Raw genomic sequence first — 17,207 nt, forward strand, 5'->3', positions numbered from 1 at the left:
CCTATCGAGGCAATTTTAACACTTCAAAGTGACCTCCTGGAAATATATCCAAATAATTTACCCAGGTCATTAAAACCGCTTCTTGGTTTTAATTACCTATAAAATAAAAACAAAAAAATTACAGCTTCGCTTTTTTTTCTTTGAATAAAAATGTTTACCAACGAAATTATTCAGTAAGAATAAACTATTGATTATTTTCAAGATTGTACACATGCAGTTTAATTAAACGCAGAGACAATTAAACGGCAAGCGTTCTAAATATGGAAGTATTGCGTGTCATACCCACTTGGGCGTAAAGAACTTGAGCTCCAATTAAGGTATAAAGATGCCGTAAGTGCATGCAATACAGATACACAATATGTATACTGTATTTGTCGTAACTTTTTATAATGATTATGCCCTATGAGTAAATTATTAAACCAATAAAATGTTATCAGAACTTTAATCTTTTACCTAACAATGATCCCTATTATTCATTTGCTCTCTCCCTCTCTCTCTGTCTCTGAAAATACTAAGACCAATATGGCGAATGAACAGTCGATAAATCACCGCTTGGATTAAAACAAGAATTGAATGTCTGTCCGCTGTCGCGAGTGCATTTCCCTTAACCAACTTGTCCAGGAAAGTGGGTCACGTCTGGTTTCGCTCGCCACAGTGCGATGTTACTGCAGTACTTCAAATCAAGTTTCTAGACTGAATGCATCCTTGATTGCTTAGTAGATACAAATTCATTTGTGTAGCGATTTGAAGGTGATACAACTAAGTGTATTTACACTGATTAATCATTCATTTATTAGCAGCTTTATTTGAGCATAATAGTCAAGAGCAAACCAGATAACGGTTTATAAACTTATGACTTGTGGTACTTGCTAAATGTTATTCCCCGATTATGAGTGTATGGAAAGTTATTACTTCGTAAAAAAATTCATTCGCAAATTTTTTTGCGAGTGTTCCATATAACTCCATACCTTAAGTGACTGAAGTATTATGAAATAAAATATTGATCGAATTGAACAAGAAGCTATTGTAAAGAATTGAAAATTATTTATACTGAATAGATTACCGAAGCGAGTATTTAACACCTGCTGCCAGCCTATGTTTAGCGAATATGATAGGTTAGTATTCACGGATACACGGAGGAGAACAATATTATAATATTATATTGCGGAAAAAATCTTTGGGTTGCCCGGTCAATAAACCTATTGTAGGCGTGAAGCTCGTGGCTTAAACCAATCGTGATCGTGACGTGGTTACCAATAGTAAAAGTAATCAAATACGTGATGTTTTCGTGTATTCGTGCAGTTAGAATAGGTGTTTTAAAATTAAATGGTACTTACATATAGACAGTAAAAGATACTTCACTCTCGAACCAAATAAAAATCAATTCCATGTTACCATAATTTATTATTCTACTACCTGCCATTAAGTCTCTTGCAATCAAAAATAAAATTTAAGTATGTAACTATGTACACCGATAGCAAGACCTAACGACAAACCAACAAAACAACGAAACAATAAGTTATAGTAATAATGGTCGTGCCTCTTTTGGCCATCATGCATCAGTCAGTTAGCTATACTAACTAACAAATTGCGTGGCAACGTGGCAATTATTCGTCTGCAACGTTCAGCAACACATAGCTCTTATCTTTAGGTACCCCATAACAAAGAACAACGTCACCACAAATACTCGCGATATAAAAAATTGCCGAAGCGCATAATCCATGGTTGCAGTACTACAATTCGTGGTTAAGGTTTAACTTTCCAACGTGGCGTGGGTTTGTTTACTGCGGCTGCGCAAGCGCTGGAACTCGTCGCGCGAGTTCGGATTGCACGCAGCCGGCAAGGTCGTGCGCGCAAAAACGACCTAATGAAAACTTAAGCATTCCTATAGAATGACTTGTGTGTAGGGCACCGTTGTGTGTTGTTTGAGGAAATGTTTATATTTTTTACTCGATACCTCGTTTAAGTGGTCTAGGATTTCGTGGATATCTAGTAGAATTGCTCCGTGTTGGTAAAACCGGTTTACCTTTATACACATATACAGTGGAACCTCGATAGCACGAATCTCAAGGGAAACGCTAAAAACTTCGTGTTAACGAGATTTTATCTTATATAGGGCATCGACTTAGGGAGGTTCTTATAGGTCTTTATTCTTCTTAAAGAGTCGATTTACAGAGGTAAAACGCATGAAAAATTCGTAAAATAAAGTTGCCAGTTTTCATTTTTAAACCAGTACGTTAGGTTAGGTCATGGATGTTGTGAAGACGTTGACAGTTTTAATAGCCAGGTAAAGGATGCAAAAGAAACGTTGGGTATTAAACAAAAACTCGATGGTCATACACAGGGTGATCAATCCAAATGGGTCAGTAGGGAGAAGTCAGAAACTATGAGAGATAGCGACATTTGGTCTTAGGAACCATGGCGTCGATTTTAGATTTAATAATAATGACTTCTGACTTCTCCATACTGACCCATTTGGATTGATCATCCTGTACACAAAATTGTGTGTGTCACAAAATTGGACGAATTCGCATGGGACGCTGCTGGTTAACTTGCGGTAAACCTAGTTTGCGAACACGTATGGAGTTTTCCTCTTCTCGGAGACGCCGGGAACTAGTTTAAGGTCGACCACTTTATTCATAGCTTTTAAAGTTTTCCTCAGCCATTCTTCAAATATTGGCAACTAATATGGACGAGTTAAAAGCAAAATCACAACAATGGCACTTTTGGATCACTTCCAACACTCGACCGTTTTATGCATTTATAGTCTGCCGGCTTTAGATTTATGATAAACAGCTAAGTATGTACTTACTCTTCCGCGTCGCTACCCCGCCTGGTTGTTATTGTGTGATCAACAGCGTATTAGATATCCGTCTACATTTTTGATTGTGAAATATTGTATGAGTCAGAATCTTGGCTAAGATCCTGAAACGTCTGGAATTATTTTGGTTTGTACAATTTGTACTCTAGAGAACCGCCTTATTTTATGTATGCTAAAATTTTGCCAGCATTTTACTTAATTTGCAAAATTAGTTAGTAACATTCACTCCTTCTATTATACAGCGTCCTTCGTCCTAATAGCTAAGGCTCGACCATTCCATAAAAACGGGAGGAAAATGCCCCGAGGAGAAATTGAAAGGCGAGAGGCTCTCGCTCAAAAAATTAGTATTCAGATGCCGTCGGGATTGAGCTAGCAAATGTGGGCCGTGACACGGAGCTTCATTCAGCCCGCACTTTTCGTGTTTTCCCTAAACTTGGAAGTTTAATTTAAGTAAAGTTGATGTAAACAAATTAATGTTTCTTAGCTGTTAATGTTTCTCCGCCAACTTAACATATTAAAATTTATGCGAATAGAAACGGTGTAGGTAGCTTAGCGACGTACAGTTTTAGGAATTGTTTTAGTTATATTCAAGTCAATAATAGCAAAAATAGATACTTACTGCATATTTTTAATGAAAAAAAAAATCAATTAGTTTTCCCTTCCGGAATTCCCTTGACCAATTATTATCGATTGATCGGGTTTGTGGTTTACCGTGAAAGTGCCACAAAGGAAATTAATGACATTACCAGTGATCGGAATAGGCAGAGTACCAATGCAATCTATAGGCGTAAAATAAAAGAACCAATAAAAAAAAAGAGGAATGCATTGTTTTATACTGTATTTATAACAATATTATTTACTTCGTACGTTTCCGGAAAAAAATATTATCGCAAGGCAGTCTCCACTTTATGACTTTGTTCTACCAAGTTTAGGTATTTATACTCTGCCTATTCCGATCACTGGACGTTACTGTTGGATTTTGGCAGTTGGCCCGATTCGAACTTTAAGACACGTCAAATATTACGCCTAGATACGATATGTCAGTGTCAAAAATGACGCTTTTGTTTGAAGAAACGTCACACTGACATTTACGTTTGATTCGAATTTTAAGATACGTAATATTTGACGTATCTTAAAGTTCGAATCGGGCCGAGTGTTGTGGTCGGAAAATATAAATAATTGGGAATGGAACTGCTTATTCATGTCATTATTACTCATTGATAACGTCTCGACTTAAAATGATGAAATCACGTAAAATGATTACCTAGTCGGCTCATAAGTTCTGTCACTGGCCTTTAAAATTTAAATTTGGAACTCCTAAAACAAAAACCGTTCTGCATTTTAATTTCGAATCTTCAACATGGAGTGGACGCTTAAAGATAGCCGTACCGCAATAATTGCACTATATCGTTGTGGTCACTCTCCGACTAAAATTTTTAAGCTACTTGAAAATTTAAAATTCTCTCTAAGATTTGTGTATCGTACCATAGAAAGATACAGTGAGGTCTCTAGTTTAAATGACAAGAAAAGAAGCGGTCGTCCGCGTACAGCTAGGACTCCAGCGGTTGTACAAGCAATTAGGGCACGCATTGCCAGAAATCCCGCTAGGAAACAAAAAGTTATGGCCCTCCAGATGGGTTTGAGCAAAAACACGGTGAAAAGAGTGCTTAATCAAGACCTGAGACTTCGTGCTTATAAACGAAAAACTGGCCATCTTCTCAATGGTCGGCTTAAAGCTTTAAGGCTTAAAAGATCTAAAGCTTTATTGAAGAAGTACGCTAAAAATAAGCACCGTTGTATACTGTTTTCGGACGAGAACATTTTTGACATAGAAGAAAACTGTAATAAACAAAATGATAGAGTGTACGCTCGCAATAGTAAAGAAGCGTCTAATAGCATTCCCCGTATTCAAAGAGGTCATCACCCTTCATCTGTGATGGTTTGGCTGGGAGTTTCTTATGCGGGCGTCACTAGTATGCATTTTTGTGAGAAAGGAGTAAAAACTAGTGCCAAAGTGTACCAAGACACGGTGTTGACTAATATTGTGAAACCACTATCCCATACGATGTTTCTAAACCAGCATTGGGTTTTCCAGCAGGACTTTGCTCCAGCCCATAAGGCAAAGTCTACACAAGCCTGGCTCGCCTCCAATAAAATCGACTTTATACGGCATGAAGATTGGCCCTCCTCTAGCCCAGATCTTAATACTTTAGACTATAAAATATGGCAGTATTTAGAGGAAAAGGTGTGCTCAAAACCTCATGCAAATCTAGACTCGCTGAAAAAATCTCTTGCTACGGCAGTGGCCAATATCGACATGAAAGTGGTGCGTGAATCCATTGACGACTGGCCACGAAGACTTCAAGCCTGTGTAGATAATTATGGCGGTCATTTTGAATAAATGTTATACATTTAGATTCTCTAGTTTATAAGCTTTCAAACGCTGTACAAATTATACGGAATAAACTTAAACTTTTGATTTTATTTGATACTATGTATATGACAGAACTTATGAGCCGACTAGGTACTTATTATGATGAAAAACATTGTACGTTACACAGGCAATATCCTTGGCGTAACTTTTTGGCTATTGGTAACAATTTCGACCATATCGCCCTTATTTCACAAAGTTACTACTAGTTCTCCATTCCGCGTTGCGATTTAAAAAACATGCCATTCATCGCTGAGCCTGAACACGATGAAAAACAAATGTCGTAACATGCAATGGTAAAACAATGGTGCATTTTATTACCCGCAGTTTTATTTGACACAACGTCGGAAATACTTGGAATCCATCTGTCCGTCTAGACGAAATCTTTTTACATATGCTTTTATACAATAGCAATTTTTATGTGGACTACAGTCAGCTACAGGCCTACAGCTTTCATTTACGTCTGTTTATTTTTACCACGTGATGGATATAGCCACGAAAAAGTGTATCATGGTGTTCAATAGAAGTTGCCATAAATGTAAACAAATCAATTCATCTGCCGTCGTCTCCATCCATAATCACTTAACTTTGTTTGTACATCGTTTATACTCGTTGTAAACATTACACATTTGATTGACTTACACTCATTAATTTTAATTAAGTATTTAACCAACTTCTAAAAAGGCGATTATATTTCTGTTCTGTGTTTGTGCTTACGACTATATTATTTCTATTTGAAATATAAATAGGGTGTAGGTATGTATTTTTTATGCAGGTTAGTATTTTATTTAAACCTCTTTAGGGCCTGGCCACATGTACGCGGTGCGACGTCGCCGACGCAACGCGGCGCGTTTTGCGGTGCCGCCGCCGCAACGCAGAAATCTGCGGCGCCGCTCGCCGCAACGCAAAATCTGGCGTTGCGTCGTGCGTCGCCGCGCGCGGTGTCGCAAAGCGTTGCGCGTCGCCGCGCGCGGTGCCGCCCGCCGCAACGCAAAAATTTGGCGGTGCGACTTGCGGTGCCGCGTCCGTCGTCGCGGCACCGCATGCGGCGCCGCGCTGCATAAGTAGTAAAGAATTCGAATACCAGTGTTTGGCTGTTATTAAGAAGGCGCAGAAATAAGAAGCAATTGAAAAGAAAATTTTACATGTCTTCATGTCATGAATGATGATGGATATCATTTCAAAAGAAAATACGAGGCATTGAAGATGACTGAAAATAAATTTCATAACAATTTTCGAATGTCTGTGTCGTGTTTTGAAGAACTTTTAAGCAAAATATCGCCTCTAATAAAGAAGAAACACATATTTAGAAGACCCGTTGGGCCTCTGGAGACGTTGGGAATAACAATAAGGTAAGAAATCTAAGGTCTATTTTCTGTCTCTTTTAAGGCCTGAAGTATATCGGACTCAAATTGGTCGGTCGTTTTCCTTTTCCGAGAACAAGGCTGGTACCGAGATCTGCTTGTAGTTTCATTTGTCTGGCCATCTTCGTCACTTTCTTGGTCCTCGACTATGCTCGAGTCAGTTAAATTTGCAGCATTTAAAAAAAAAAACATTAGTTGCTTGTAGAAATGGTATTTTTTTACTCTCGTCACACCAGCGCCCGATTTATTTAATCTTTCAAGCCTTTTTGAGTATCTTGTAAAATTATCTTTGAGGTTTTTCCACTAAAGTTTATTTAAAACATTTTACATTGTAAAAAAAAACATCTCTTATTCAGATTATTAGTGACTGTTTGCAAATTTTCGACCTTTGCATTAAATTACACATCTAGAGATAGACCAAGAAAAGTCTGCAACGATTTTGATAGCACACGCAGTGCGAGTGTTATTTTAAACGTCAAACTTCTATGAAAATATGTCGTATAAATAACACTTGCACTGCGTAGGTATGCTATCAAAATCGTTGCAGACTTTTCTTGATCTAACTCTACTTATAATATGTAATAGGAAATTTTATTAGTCAAACTGGAAATTGTTGCATACAACGTTCATTAACTTCGTTTTTGTTTCTTGAGTGACTCAAACCATCTCAACGGTATCTGTCACTCAAATGGCATTTTAATATTTACATTAATACGTGACCGCGAGATTGTCTGATAAAGTTTTATATTAATTGTCCGACTATTTGTTTCCTACTTATGTCATTTAAACTTTAATACACATTTGGGTATCTATTAAAACCAACCATATAATTAATAACAAACTTACAATAAAATAATATACATATACTGCATGGTTGTTGTCACTTTGTATGGCTGCGTAACTATTAACTTGTATATGCAATAATATGCATACATATATATGTAACCTATAATATAATAAAATATAATATAATATATAAATAAATATAAAATATAATATAATGTAAATTACGCATCCATGACAATGTATGATTAATACAAACAAAAAATATGAATATGAATATGAATATGAAATATTTATTTTCAGGTTTTTTGCGACTGGGAACACATTCAGAGATATGGAATTTACAGAATATCGTGGAAGAAGTACAATTGGAAAAATAGTTAGAGAAGTCTGTCAAGCTATATGGAAAAGCCTTCTAGGTAAAGGTATACCTAGTATAACAAAAAATCTACTAGAACAAATCGCGGACGAGTTTTTTAAAAACACTAACTTCCCCAATTGTATTGGGGCCCTGGATGGTAAACACATTCGAATTTGCAGTCCCGATCACAGTGGTTCTCTTTTTTCAACTATAAAGGCTACAACTCTATAGTCTTGCTGGCGCTTGTTGATTCCAATTACAGATTTGTATATGTGGACATAGGAGCTTACGGCAAGGAATGTGATTCAACGGTTTTTCACAATACAAAACTGAATGAATTATTACAACAAGGCCAGCTTCCCGTACCAGCACCAAAGCCGTTGCCTGGTTCTCAGACGTCAATTCCCCATGTATTTGTAGCAGACGAAGGCTTACCTTTAACGAATAACATAATGCGTCCATATCCAGGAACACACTTGACTATACAACAAAGAGTTTTTAATTATCGCTTGAGTCGCGCAAGAAGATACGTTGAATGTACTTTCGGTATTTTAGCTAATAAGTGGCGAATTTTTCACCGACCATTGAATGTCCAATATAACTGCAACAGATATCATGTGGTGTTATTCACAATTTTGTTATTAGTAGAGATGGAATTAAACCATCTGAAGAACTACTGATTCACGACGGTTTTTCAGATTTACATCATTCAACAAATTATATATCCTCGACAAACCCAGTTAACATAAGAAATGAATTCTGTAAATACTTTTCTAGTGATGTGGGAGCCCTTACTTGGCAATTAAGTAAAATATAATTTAATATTAGTATAGGTTTTATTTCCGTTCGCATGTACAAAACTATTAGCTTAGTATACTTGTATTGTATTATCCTTTTAACTCATAAACATATTTGTAAGATGCATGATGCATACTACTTGACAACAACTATACAGGGTGACATTAAATTGGTGATACAAAATCAATGTTTTACATACATCTTCCCTAAACTAAGCCCCTCAATTAAGTCTGATGCTTTAAAAATAATCAAAAGTAATTTGTTTAAATTTTTTATTTTATCCCGTTTTTTTAGGCTTCACATGGTTATCCTAACATAATGATAAACAAAGAAAAGGTTAAATGATTTCAAATGAACATTTTCCTCTTTGGTTATCAATCACCTGCCACAGTTTATGATGTAAACGTGTTTTGATTAGTACTTGTCACTTGTCAAAGAAAATAAGATTTTATGCAAGATTTCGGTTTTACAATAAAATTTAAGATAAAATTATTCTCGAGAAACGTGTTGACGATTTTGCTACAAGAAGTGCCGGAGCAAAATTTGGAGAATCCTCATTTCCGGCAAGATGGTGCACCAGCGCAGTTTGCTCTAAGTGTGCGAAATCATTTGGAGCAAGAGTTCCCTGACAGATGGATTGGACGAAACGGCCCAGTCGCAAAGCCGTCTCGAAGTCCCAATCTTCGCATGGCCGACTCGACATCCTTTGCGGGGCGAAATTAAAAGGAGAGTGAAACGCACGGGAATCAAATACCGTCTATGAACTTCGCCAAAAGATAATTGAGGTGTTCAATTCTGTGAAAGCCAATACAGACTCAAAATCAATCATATGAATTAGACTTCGTGTCCAGGAAGGCGGTGGGCATTTTGCACACATCTTAAAATACGTTTAGTTAAAGTAGGTGCACACTACTTATTGAAACGTTGGTATTTTAAGATTCTGTTACATTCGGTAGATTACGTACAATTAATAAATAATTTAATTTAAATTGATTCGCTTATTATTACCATAAATGTATCAGGGTACATAAGACTAAACAGCTTAAGGCCAGTCCAGACGGGAACAGTTTTGTGCTAATCTGATTAAATTGTCTGATCAAATCAGGTGGTGTGGATGCAAACGCCAATTTGGCCCGCCGATTCCCCTTTTCTTCGATTGTAAAATTGTGACCGATACAATGGAGATTTGTGACGCCAGTAGACGCGTTTAGGGGCAGTATTTTTTAATTTAGAGCACTTAAATGTCACCATAATTCTCCCGTCCGTCTGGACTGGGCTTTAGTTACACGAGTGTCACTAATGGTGATATCGATAATTATTAACTTACATTGAAAACATCGAGTGACAGGTATGACAGTAAGGTATTTAACGTGGGGTAACCACACTTCGGGACTTTAATTATTTGTTTTATTAGAAAATTAGCGATAATTAAATACAGCTAATTTTAACAACGGAGTTACTGTAGTATACTATTGGGCATTAACTGAGACACAATCAAGTGTTTTGTATCACCAATTTAATGTCTATAAGAAATAGGTAGTAATATGTTTTAAATAATTTATTAATATTTCTTATCCGTATGCATAAATAAATGTGATGCATACAGGCAAACAATACCACGTTGCAACACTGTCAGTTTTCAAAGACTATTTCACTACCTTATAATACATATATATCTTGATGGCAGGGCTATAACCGCGAACACTCTAATAACGCCTCAATTGGAGTAAAAGAGAAAGATTCCCGAATTGTGCGAATTTCGGTGTTTGCGGTAGGCCCTCCTGCGTAGTGTCGTATTAACAACTGGCATTACTGGCAACAAGTTATTTTTCGCTTGAAAACGCACATACTTAGGTAAGTAGGTATAATATTAATTAGTAATAAACAAACTTCTCACATCTTACTCATTTTATGTATTTATAGGTTAAAACAAGACTCATCTTACCAAGATGGTTACCCAAGACCCCACTCGTCAGCATACGATTCTGGTTACCAAAGAACCCAACAAACATTTAATAATTATCCACCAACAGTCCCATCATCATCAGGTCCTAATTATTTACAAACACCTGTCGAACCAGTGACCAACGAAAGCGACAATGAATCAAACAAGACAAATGAATCTGAATTTGACTTTTCATAATAAAAAAAAGGCAGCACATATATAATACTAATAAAGTAGGTACGTACTTTGACTCAAATTTGATTTTATTAAAACTTAGTTGTTTATATAAAAATGGTGATTTTTTTGTAGTAGTAAAATAATATAATATAACCACCCCCACAACCTGATTGTCAATGTCTTAGAGGCGTGTAAATTATTTTTGGATGTTGACTTGTAAAGATGTTTGTGGACTCGAATGTACCTATATGAAAACTGTATTTTTTTTCTAATATGAAAGTTGGTGAATTAGTAAGTAATTATTATAGCCATATTTATATAAACGATTGTTGATTTTTATAAGATATATACCTATATAATATTATTATTTTTCGAATGTTTACTTGTAAAAATGTTTGTGAACTAGACTGTACCTATATGAAAACATTGAAAACTGTTGATTTTTTTCTAAGATACCTATATTAAGCCTGTATGAAAGTTGGTGATTTAGCAAGTATTCATTATAGCCATATTTATATAAGCGATAGTTGATTTATATAATATACATACGGGTGGGCACAGGGATTCCGACAGACTTTAACCGTGGATTCCTGGCAGTGTTACGAAAGAAAAATGTTATATCAACATGGGTCCAAAATTGCCTAATTAATTTACTTAATTTCTGGAACAAAATAAATCAATTAACGATAGTACTAACTTGTGAACGTATCTTTAGTTTGAAAGAGTGAAAAAGACAACATGCGACACCAATATGACACTTGTCTAGTTTATAGCAGGTGACAGGTAAGTTTACTATTTTTAACACTTCTGCTTTGCATGTGTGATAGTTTGTGTCTTGGTATGTATGATTACGTCACATAAGGGCGTGTTAGCCTTGAGTTTTTTTAACTTCGAAATTACTTAAATAATTGAATATCTCGTAAATTAGGCTTTCTATGGCATTGTTATATTACTTTTTTTTTATCCAAATAGGCACTAGAATTCATGGTTAAAGTGTGTCGGAATCCCTGTGCCCACCCTGTATATTCAAATTGTAATTACAGATTTGCAAAATTATTAAAATATACTCAAGAGCAAAGGGTTCGGCCGCTAATCCATACAAACGTACTCCCCATTTTCCTCTCTAGATATTAACATTATGGAAAATATTTTTTCATAATTTGATGTATATATATTAACCATAGGGGCATAATTATACAACAAATTGTGTCAAAATATTTTCAACAATGTTAATAACCAGAGAGGAAAATCAGGACTACACGTTTGTATGAAACGGCGATTTCACGCGGGTCCTCCACTTTCGTATTAAGTATTAAAAAAAAGAAAAAAAAAATATTTTGTAAAATGGTGGCGGTTTTAATTTTAGAATTTTAGAACACTACCTGATTGTCATTATCTCTAAAGGCGTGTAAATTATTTTTGGAATGTTGACTTGTAAGTAAAGCTGTTTGTGATTGTTGTTGATTTTTTCTAAGATATATTAAGCCTGTATGACAGTTGGTGAATTAGTGAGTAATAATTAGAACCTTATTTATAGATAAACGATTGTTGATTTTTAAAAATATATACCTATCTATAGTATACTATTATTTATGGAACGTTGACTTAATTGAGATTACAAATTTGTATAATTATTTAATTATACTTAAGCTTTTGTAAAATGGTGGTGGTATTATTTTTAGAATTATAAACTACATAGTTGTGATTTTCTGTACCTAACGATTACAGTTATAATTATATAGTTGAACCTCGATAGCACGAATCTCATGGGAAATGCCAAAAAATACGTGCTAACGAAGAGGATTCCTCTTGTAGAGGACACCGACTTAGTGAGGTTCTTGTGGGTTTTTGTTCGTTTTAAAGAGGTTTCGAGGTTTCGAGAGTTCACGAAAAATTATTAGTGTTAAAGAGGCGTTATTGTAGAAACGGAGAAAGTACAATCTTTATATCTTTTTCGAGTTATAGTCGTGAAGGGAATAGTTGGTTACTTCGTCTTGTGAGGTTAAATATTTCGAGTTATGGAGGTTTTGGACTATGAAGGAAAGGGAATGGCATTGGCATTTTATTTCGCGTTAACGAGGAATTCGCCTTATCGAGGTTCCACTGTAATTTCATGGAAGTTTTTGATTTTCGTAAAACAATTATACAAAAAAATGTATTAAAAAAACTTAATTATAGTCATGTTAGCAGGTATATAAAAAATGATGATTTAAAAATAAAAGTTGTCGATTTAGTTAGCCACAAGTATAAACATATTTTATATACCTAACAAAGGCAATCTTATATCATGTTGATTTTGCAAAAAGACATATACCTACATGTTTTTTTTATATTTACCTATTTATAATTACCTAATAATTATGGTCTAAAGAATAAAAATAATTTACATACAAAATGAGTTATGATTTCTTACCTTATTGTTATTCCCAACATCTCCAGAGGCCCAAGAAGACCCCTAAATATGTGATTCTTCTTTATTAGAGGCGATATTTTGCTTAAAAGTTCTTCAAAACACGACACATACATTCGAAAATTGTTATAAAATTTATTTTCAGTCATCTTCAATGCCTCGTATTTTCTTTTGAAATGATATCCATCATCATTCATGACATGAAGACATTGGTTTACCCAAAAATTTATTTTCAATTGCTTCTTATTTCCGCGCCTTCTTAATAACAGCCAAACACTGGTAGTCGAATTCTTTACTACTTATGCAGCGCGGCGCCGAATGCGGTGCCGCGACGACGGACGCGGCACCGCAAGTCGCATCGCCTAATTTTTGCGTTGCGGCGGGCGGCACCGCGCGCGGCGACGCGCAACGCTTTGCGACACCGCGCGCGGCGACGCACGACGCACCGCAAGATTTTGCGTTGCGGCGGGCGGCGCCGCGCACCGTTTTGCGGTACCGCGCGCGGCGTCGCACGACGCAACGCCAGATTTTGCGTTGCGGCGAGCGGCGCCGCAGATTTCTGCGTTGCGGCGGCGGCACCGCAAAACGCGCCGCGTTGCGTCGGCGACGTCGCAACGCGTACATGTGGCCAGGCCCTAAGTCGGGACTCGGGTGTCTTGTTACAATAGTTTAAATATATTATTTATAAGTATCCTTCACTTTTCAGTGTATTTTTAAAAGCTCACATTTTGTATTATATACCCATTTCCATTTAAATGACAGTTCTTTGTTCTAAACAGTGTAAACGAGGTAGAGTTCTCCATTATTTATTTGCCAATTTTATGGTTTAAAGATTTCCTGGTCATAGGTATGTCGAATCTAAGAGGTATTATTAAATTATTAAAAGACGTAAATTATTTCTAAATCATATTGGCTTCTTATTAGGTATAAGCATGGTGACACCCGTTTTATTTTTTCACGAGTGTTGGTATTTGATTATACACATATCACAGACGGAGCGATAATATATCGACAGATACCGAAAGATACGGCATCTGCCGATATCTTTTACGTACTATTTGACAGAGCCCACACACGAAGCAATATATATTTTGGTATCTGCCGATATCTTATCGCAAGGCATCTGCAGATGCCTTAAGATGCCTTGCGATGTATCGGTCGGTATATTTCGTCTCTCTCACAATGTAGGTGCTTGAAAGAGAGCGATATATTTGGTATCGTTGCGTGTGTGGTGCTTAGCGATACTCGCAGATATCTGTCGTATCTCACGGTATCTGCCGATATCGGCCGATATATTATCGCTCCGTCTGTGACGAGCTGTATGCGCGACTTTACAAGTTAGTTTATCAGCACTGTTGGATCCATTGAATTCATTAATACTTTTTTATTGACTAAGCCCCACGGTAAGCTCAAGAAGGCTTGTGTTGTGGGTACTCAGACAACGATATATATAATATACATATAAATACTTAAATACATAGAAAACAACTATGACTCAGGAACAAGTATCTGTGTTCATCACACAAATAAATGCCCTTACCGGGATTCGAACCTAGGACCATCGGCTTCACAGGCAGTCACTACCCACTAGGCCAGACCGGTCGTCGAAATTATCTCGATAACACCTTTATATTTTTAAGAACAAAATCGAAATGTTTAATTAAAAGCCTTTTCATTTCTGTGCTACTAAACCTAAGTCGAATTGTATTAAGATCTTAATAAACGCTTTTAGAAAGCAAGAAGGAAATATTACAGCTACTAAGAAATTTACCCAAGCTTTTTTACAACGAGAGTTAATCCAGCTGCGAGACTAATCAAATGTCCAGCAAGTCAGTCAAATCCGTCTTGGATTTTGTTGAGTAGGTACAGATTAGAACAGATTTATTGGAACGATGAAACTTTATAGCTGGTAAATCTGGTCATTGCGTAATATCAGGTTTGTAACCTGTTACCTCCCCTGGGAGGGATCTCTAAAGCAATTACCTTACTCCAAATTTTGTTTTGGTATTATTCTATATGCTTTGTAAATTTTTGTTTCAGCCCACGTGGACAATGAGATGTACCTCTCACGGGCGCTGGAACGCCTGGGCGGGAACGCTCTCAGTAAAGACTCGGAGCCCGACATCGGAGCTGCATTCTTCAAGTTCGCTGTGGTCACTAAGGAGTTGTCCGCTCTTATGAAAACGCTGGTGAGTTCCGGTCTCAGATTACCTCAACTATTTATGAGATGGAGCGTCCATTTTATATTATACCGCTTAACTCGCGGTTACTAAGTATTCCTACACATAGACGTCCATGTACTAACTTAGTATGGGAGTCGATAGAAATTTAACTAATAAATTTCCGTGAAATTTATTCAATCAATTAATCAATAATTTATTGCAAGAACATGAATGCAATCATTTATGTTGTATTGTGAATAGATGAATGTTAATTTACGACTACGACTACGATTTGACGTTATTATTAATAAAATAAAGAGCGAAGACAACTTTTTCCGTATTACTTACTACTCAACGGATGTCAGATAAAAATACCATGTGTCTGATGTGTCATCCTTTCTTTAAAATTCTGCTGTAGTAAGGGTAATAACAGCTGTTCTCATGTATTCATCCTCATCTGTAACAAACTCGAAGCTAAATTTCTCATTCTAAATTCTGCGACATATGTAGGTACCTAACCTACGTAAGTTTGCTTGAGTTGTCGTGCTTAAAGCGTTGTGCACTGATGTATATTAAATAGTTAATTTAATTAGGGAACTTAAACTGTCGTCAAAGTGCTTCCTCGCTAGAGATATCAAGTGTTCGTGTCCCGGAACTTAATACTAATTAGTGTTCTTCCGGGCATTAAACTATTCATTGGGTATTTACTTGGCCCGTGCAAGAACATGTTGTTTTTAATCAGTTAAATATTTGAATTTAAACTATCGTGAGACATATTAACTTAGCGGTTTCACTCACGTATTTTTAGTCACTCGCGCGACATGTTTCGGAGAGCCTAGCCCGTCGTGACCGCTACTCACTCAGGCACGGTTAGTGCTTGAAAATGGAGACCTAGGCTCTCCGAAACATGTCGCGCGAGTGACTAAAAATACGTGACTGAAACCGCTAAGTTAGCTAAGTTAAATATTTCTCTCTTTTTATATTTGACAAAATTTGTGTTTTCTGAATATTGACATAAATAATAAATTATACACCTATACAAACTACAATACAATTAAATATAGAGTAACTATAGATTAAATTAAATCTAAAAAAATAAATAAAGAAAAAATACCCACATATGAAAAGTCCCCTGGTCTGTCTGTCCCCTGCGGAAGGGTGCCCCTGAGGCTGGCTACATTCCCCTGCTGCATGGCGATGCCTACTCTCTGGCTTAGGAATAAGCCAGGCTTAGAAATCAGTTATTAGATATTACATTTAGGTTTCTTTAGCCTTTAGGAATAAATAGTACCTATAATTACATAAAACATAAAATGTTACTTAAATAACATACATGATAACATACTCATAATTCCATCAAATCATTATCATGCGCACTTATGGCAGTATTTCGTAATTTCTTTGTTCCAACTTGACTTTTTTTGCGTCGCTTATGGCCAGCACTTCCAATAGACTAGAGAATTTAGAGGTATTTCGCTACAGACACGGAATTATTGAATAATATCGGCCACCAGATACACTATAAAAATAAATATACGCGACTATCTGTATGAATTGAACTAAGTACCTATGTATTATTTCGTACACGCCGCAAACGCACATTCGTAATATTCGTATCGATACGCCGTATAATTGCTATCTTTTAAGAAATATTTAATGTTAGTTATTAGATTCCTAAACGTTACCGCCGATCCGCATAATATTAAACCGTAATTGGAGAAAGCAATCAAGATGAGTTATGGCACTTTCAATTTCATCACTGAATTTTAAAGCCAGTTTTAGCGGGATACCGTAATAATCGTGATAAAAATTGAATGCTTCGGAAATTATTAAAGCTAAATATTACTCATAACGACGCAATAAATTAAATGACGCAGTTAAATCAATTTCACTCGCTTGTGTTTTGCTCATTATAGTCATTATTTTAAACAGCGCGTTTATAGCTAGCATTTCTT

At 36.2% G+C, this 17,207-nt stretch overlaps 1 protein-coding gene and 1 pseudogene across 2 annotated transcripts in view; both read left to right on the plus strand.

Annotated features, from left to right (window-relative positions):
* LOC134755980 (arfGAP with SH3 domain, ANK repeat and PH domain-containing protein) overlaps nt 1–17,207 on the plus strand; it is an 80,023-nt gene that overhangs the window by 17,126 nt on the left and 45,690 nt on the right. For both annotated transcript variants that reach the window (XM_063692716.1, XM_063692717.1), the window contains exon 3: nt 15,131–15,279. In XM_063692716.1, the coding sequence (XP_063548786.1) occupies nt 15,131–15,279 (149 nt within the window). The remainder of the gene's footprint in view (nt 1–15,130; nt 15,280–17,207) is intronic.
* On the plus strand, nt 326–8,577 carry LOC134756173 (uncharacterized; annotated as a pseudogene).

This window comes from Cydia strobilella, chromosome 3 (assembly GCF_947568885.1).
Source record: "Cydia strobilella chromosome 3, ilCydStro3.1, whole genome shotgun sequence".
NCBI classification, from domain to species: domain Eukaryota; kingdom Metazoa; phylum Arthropoda; class Insecta; order Lepidoptera; family Tortricidae; genus Cydia; species Cydia strobilella.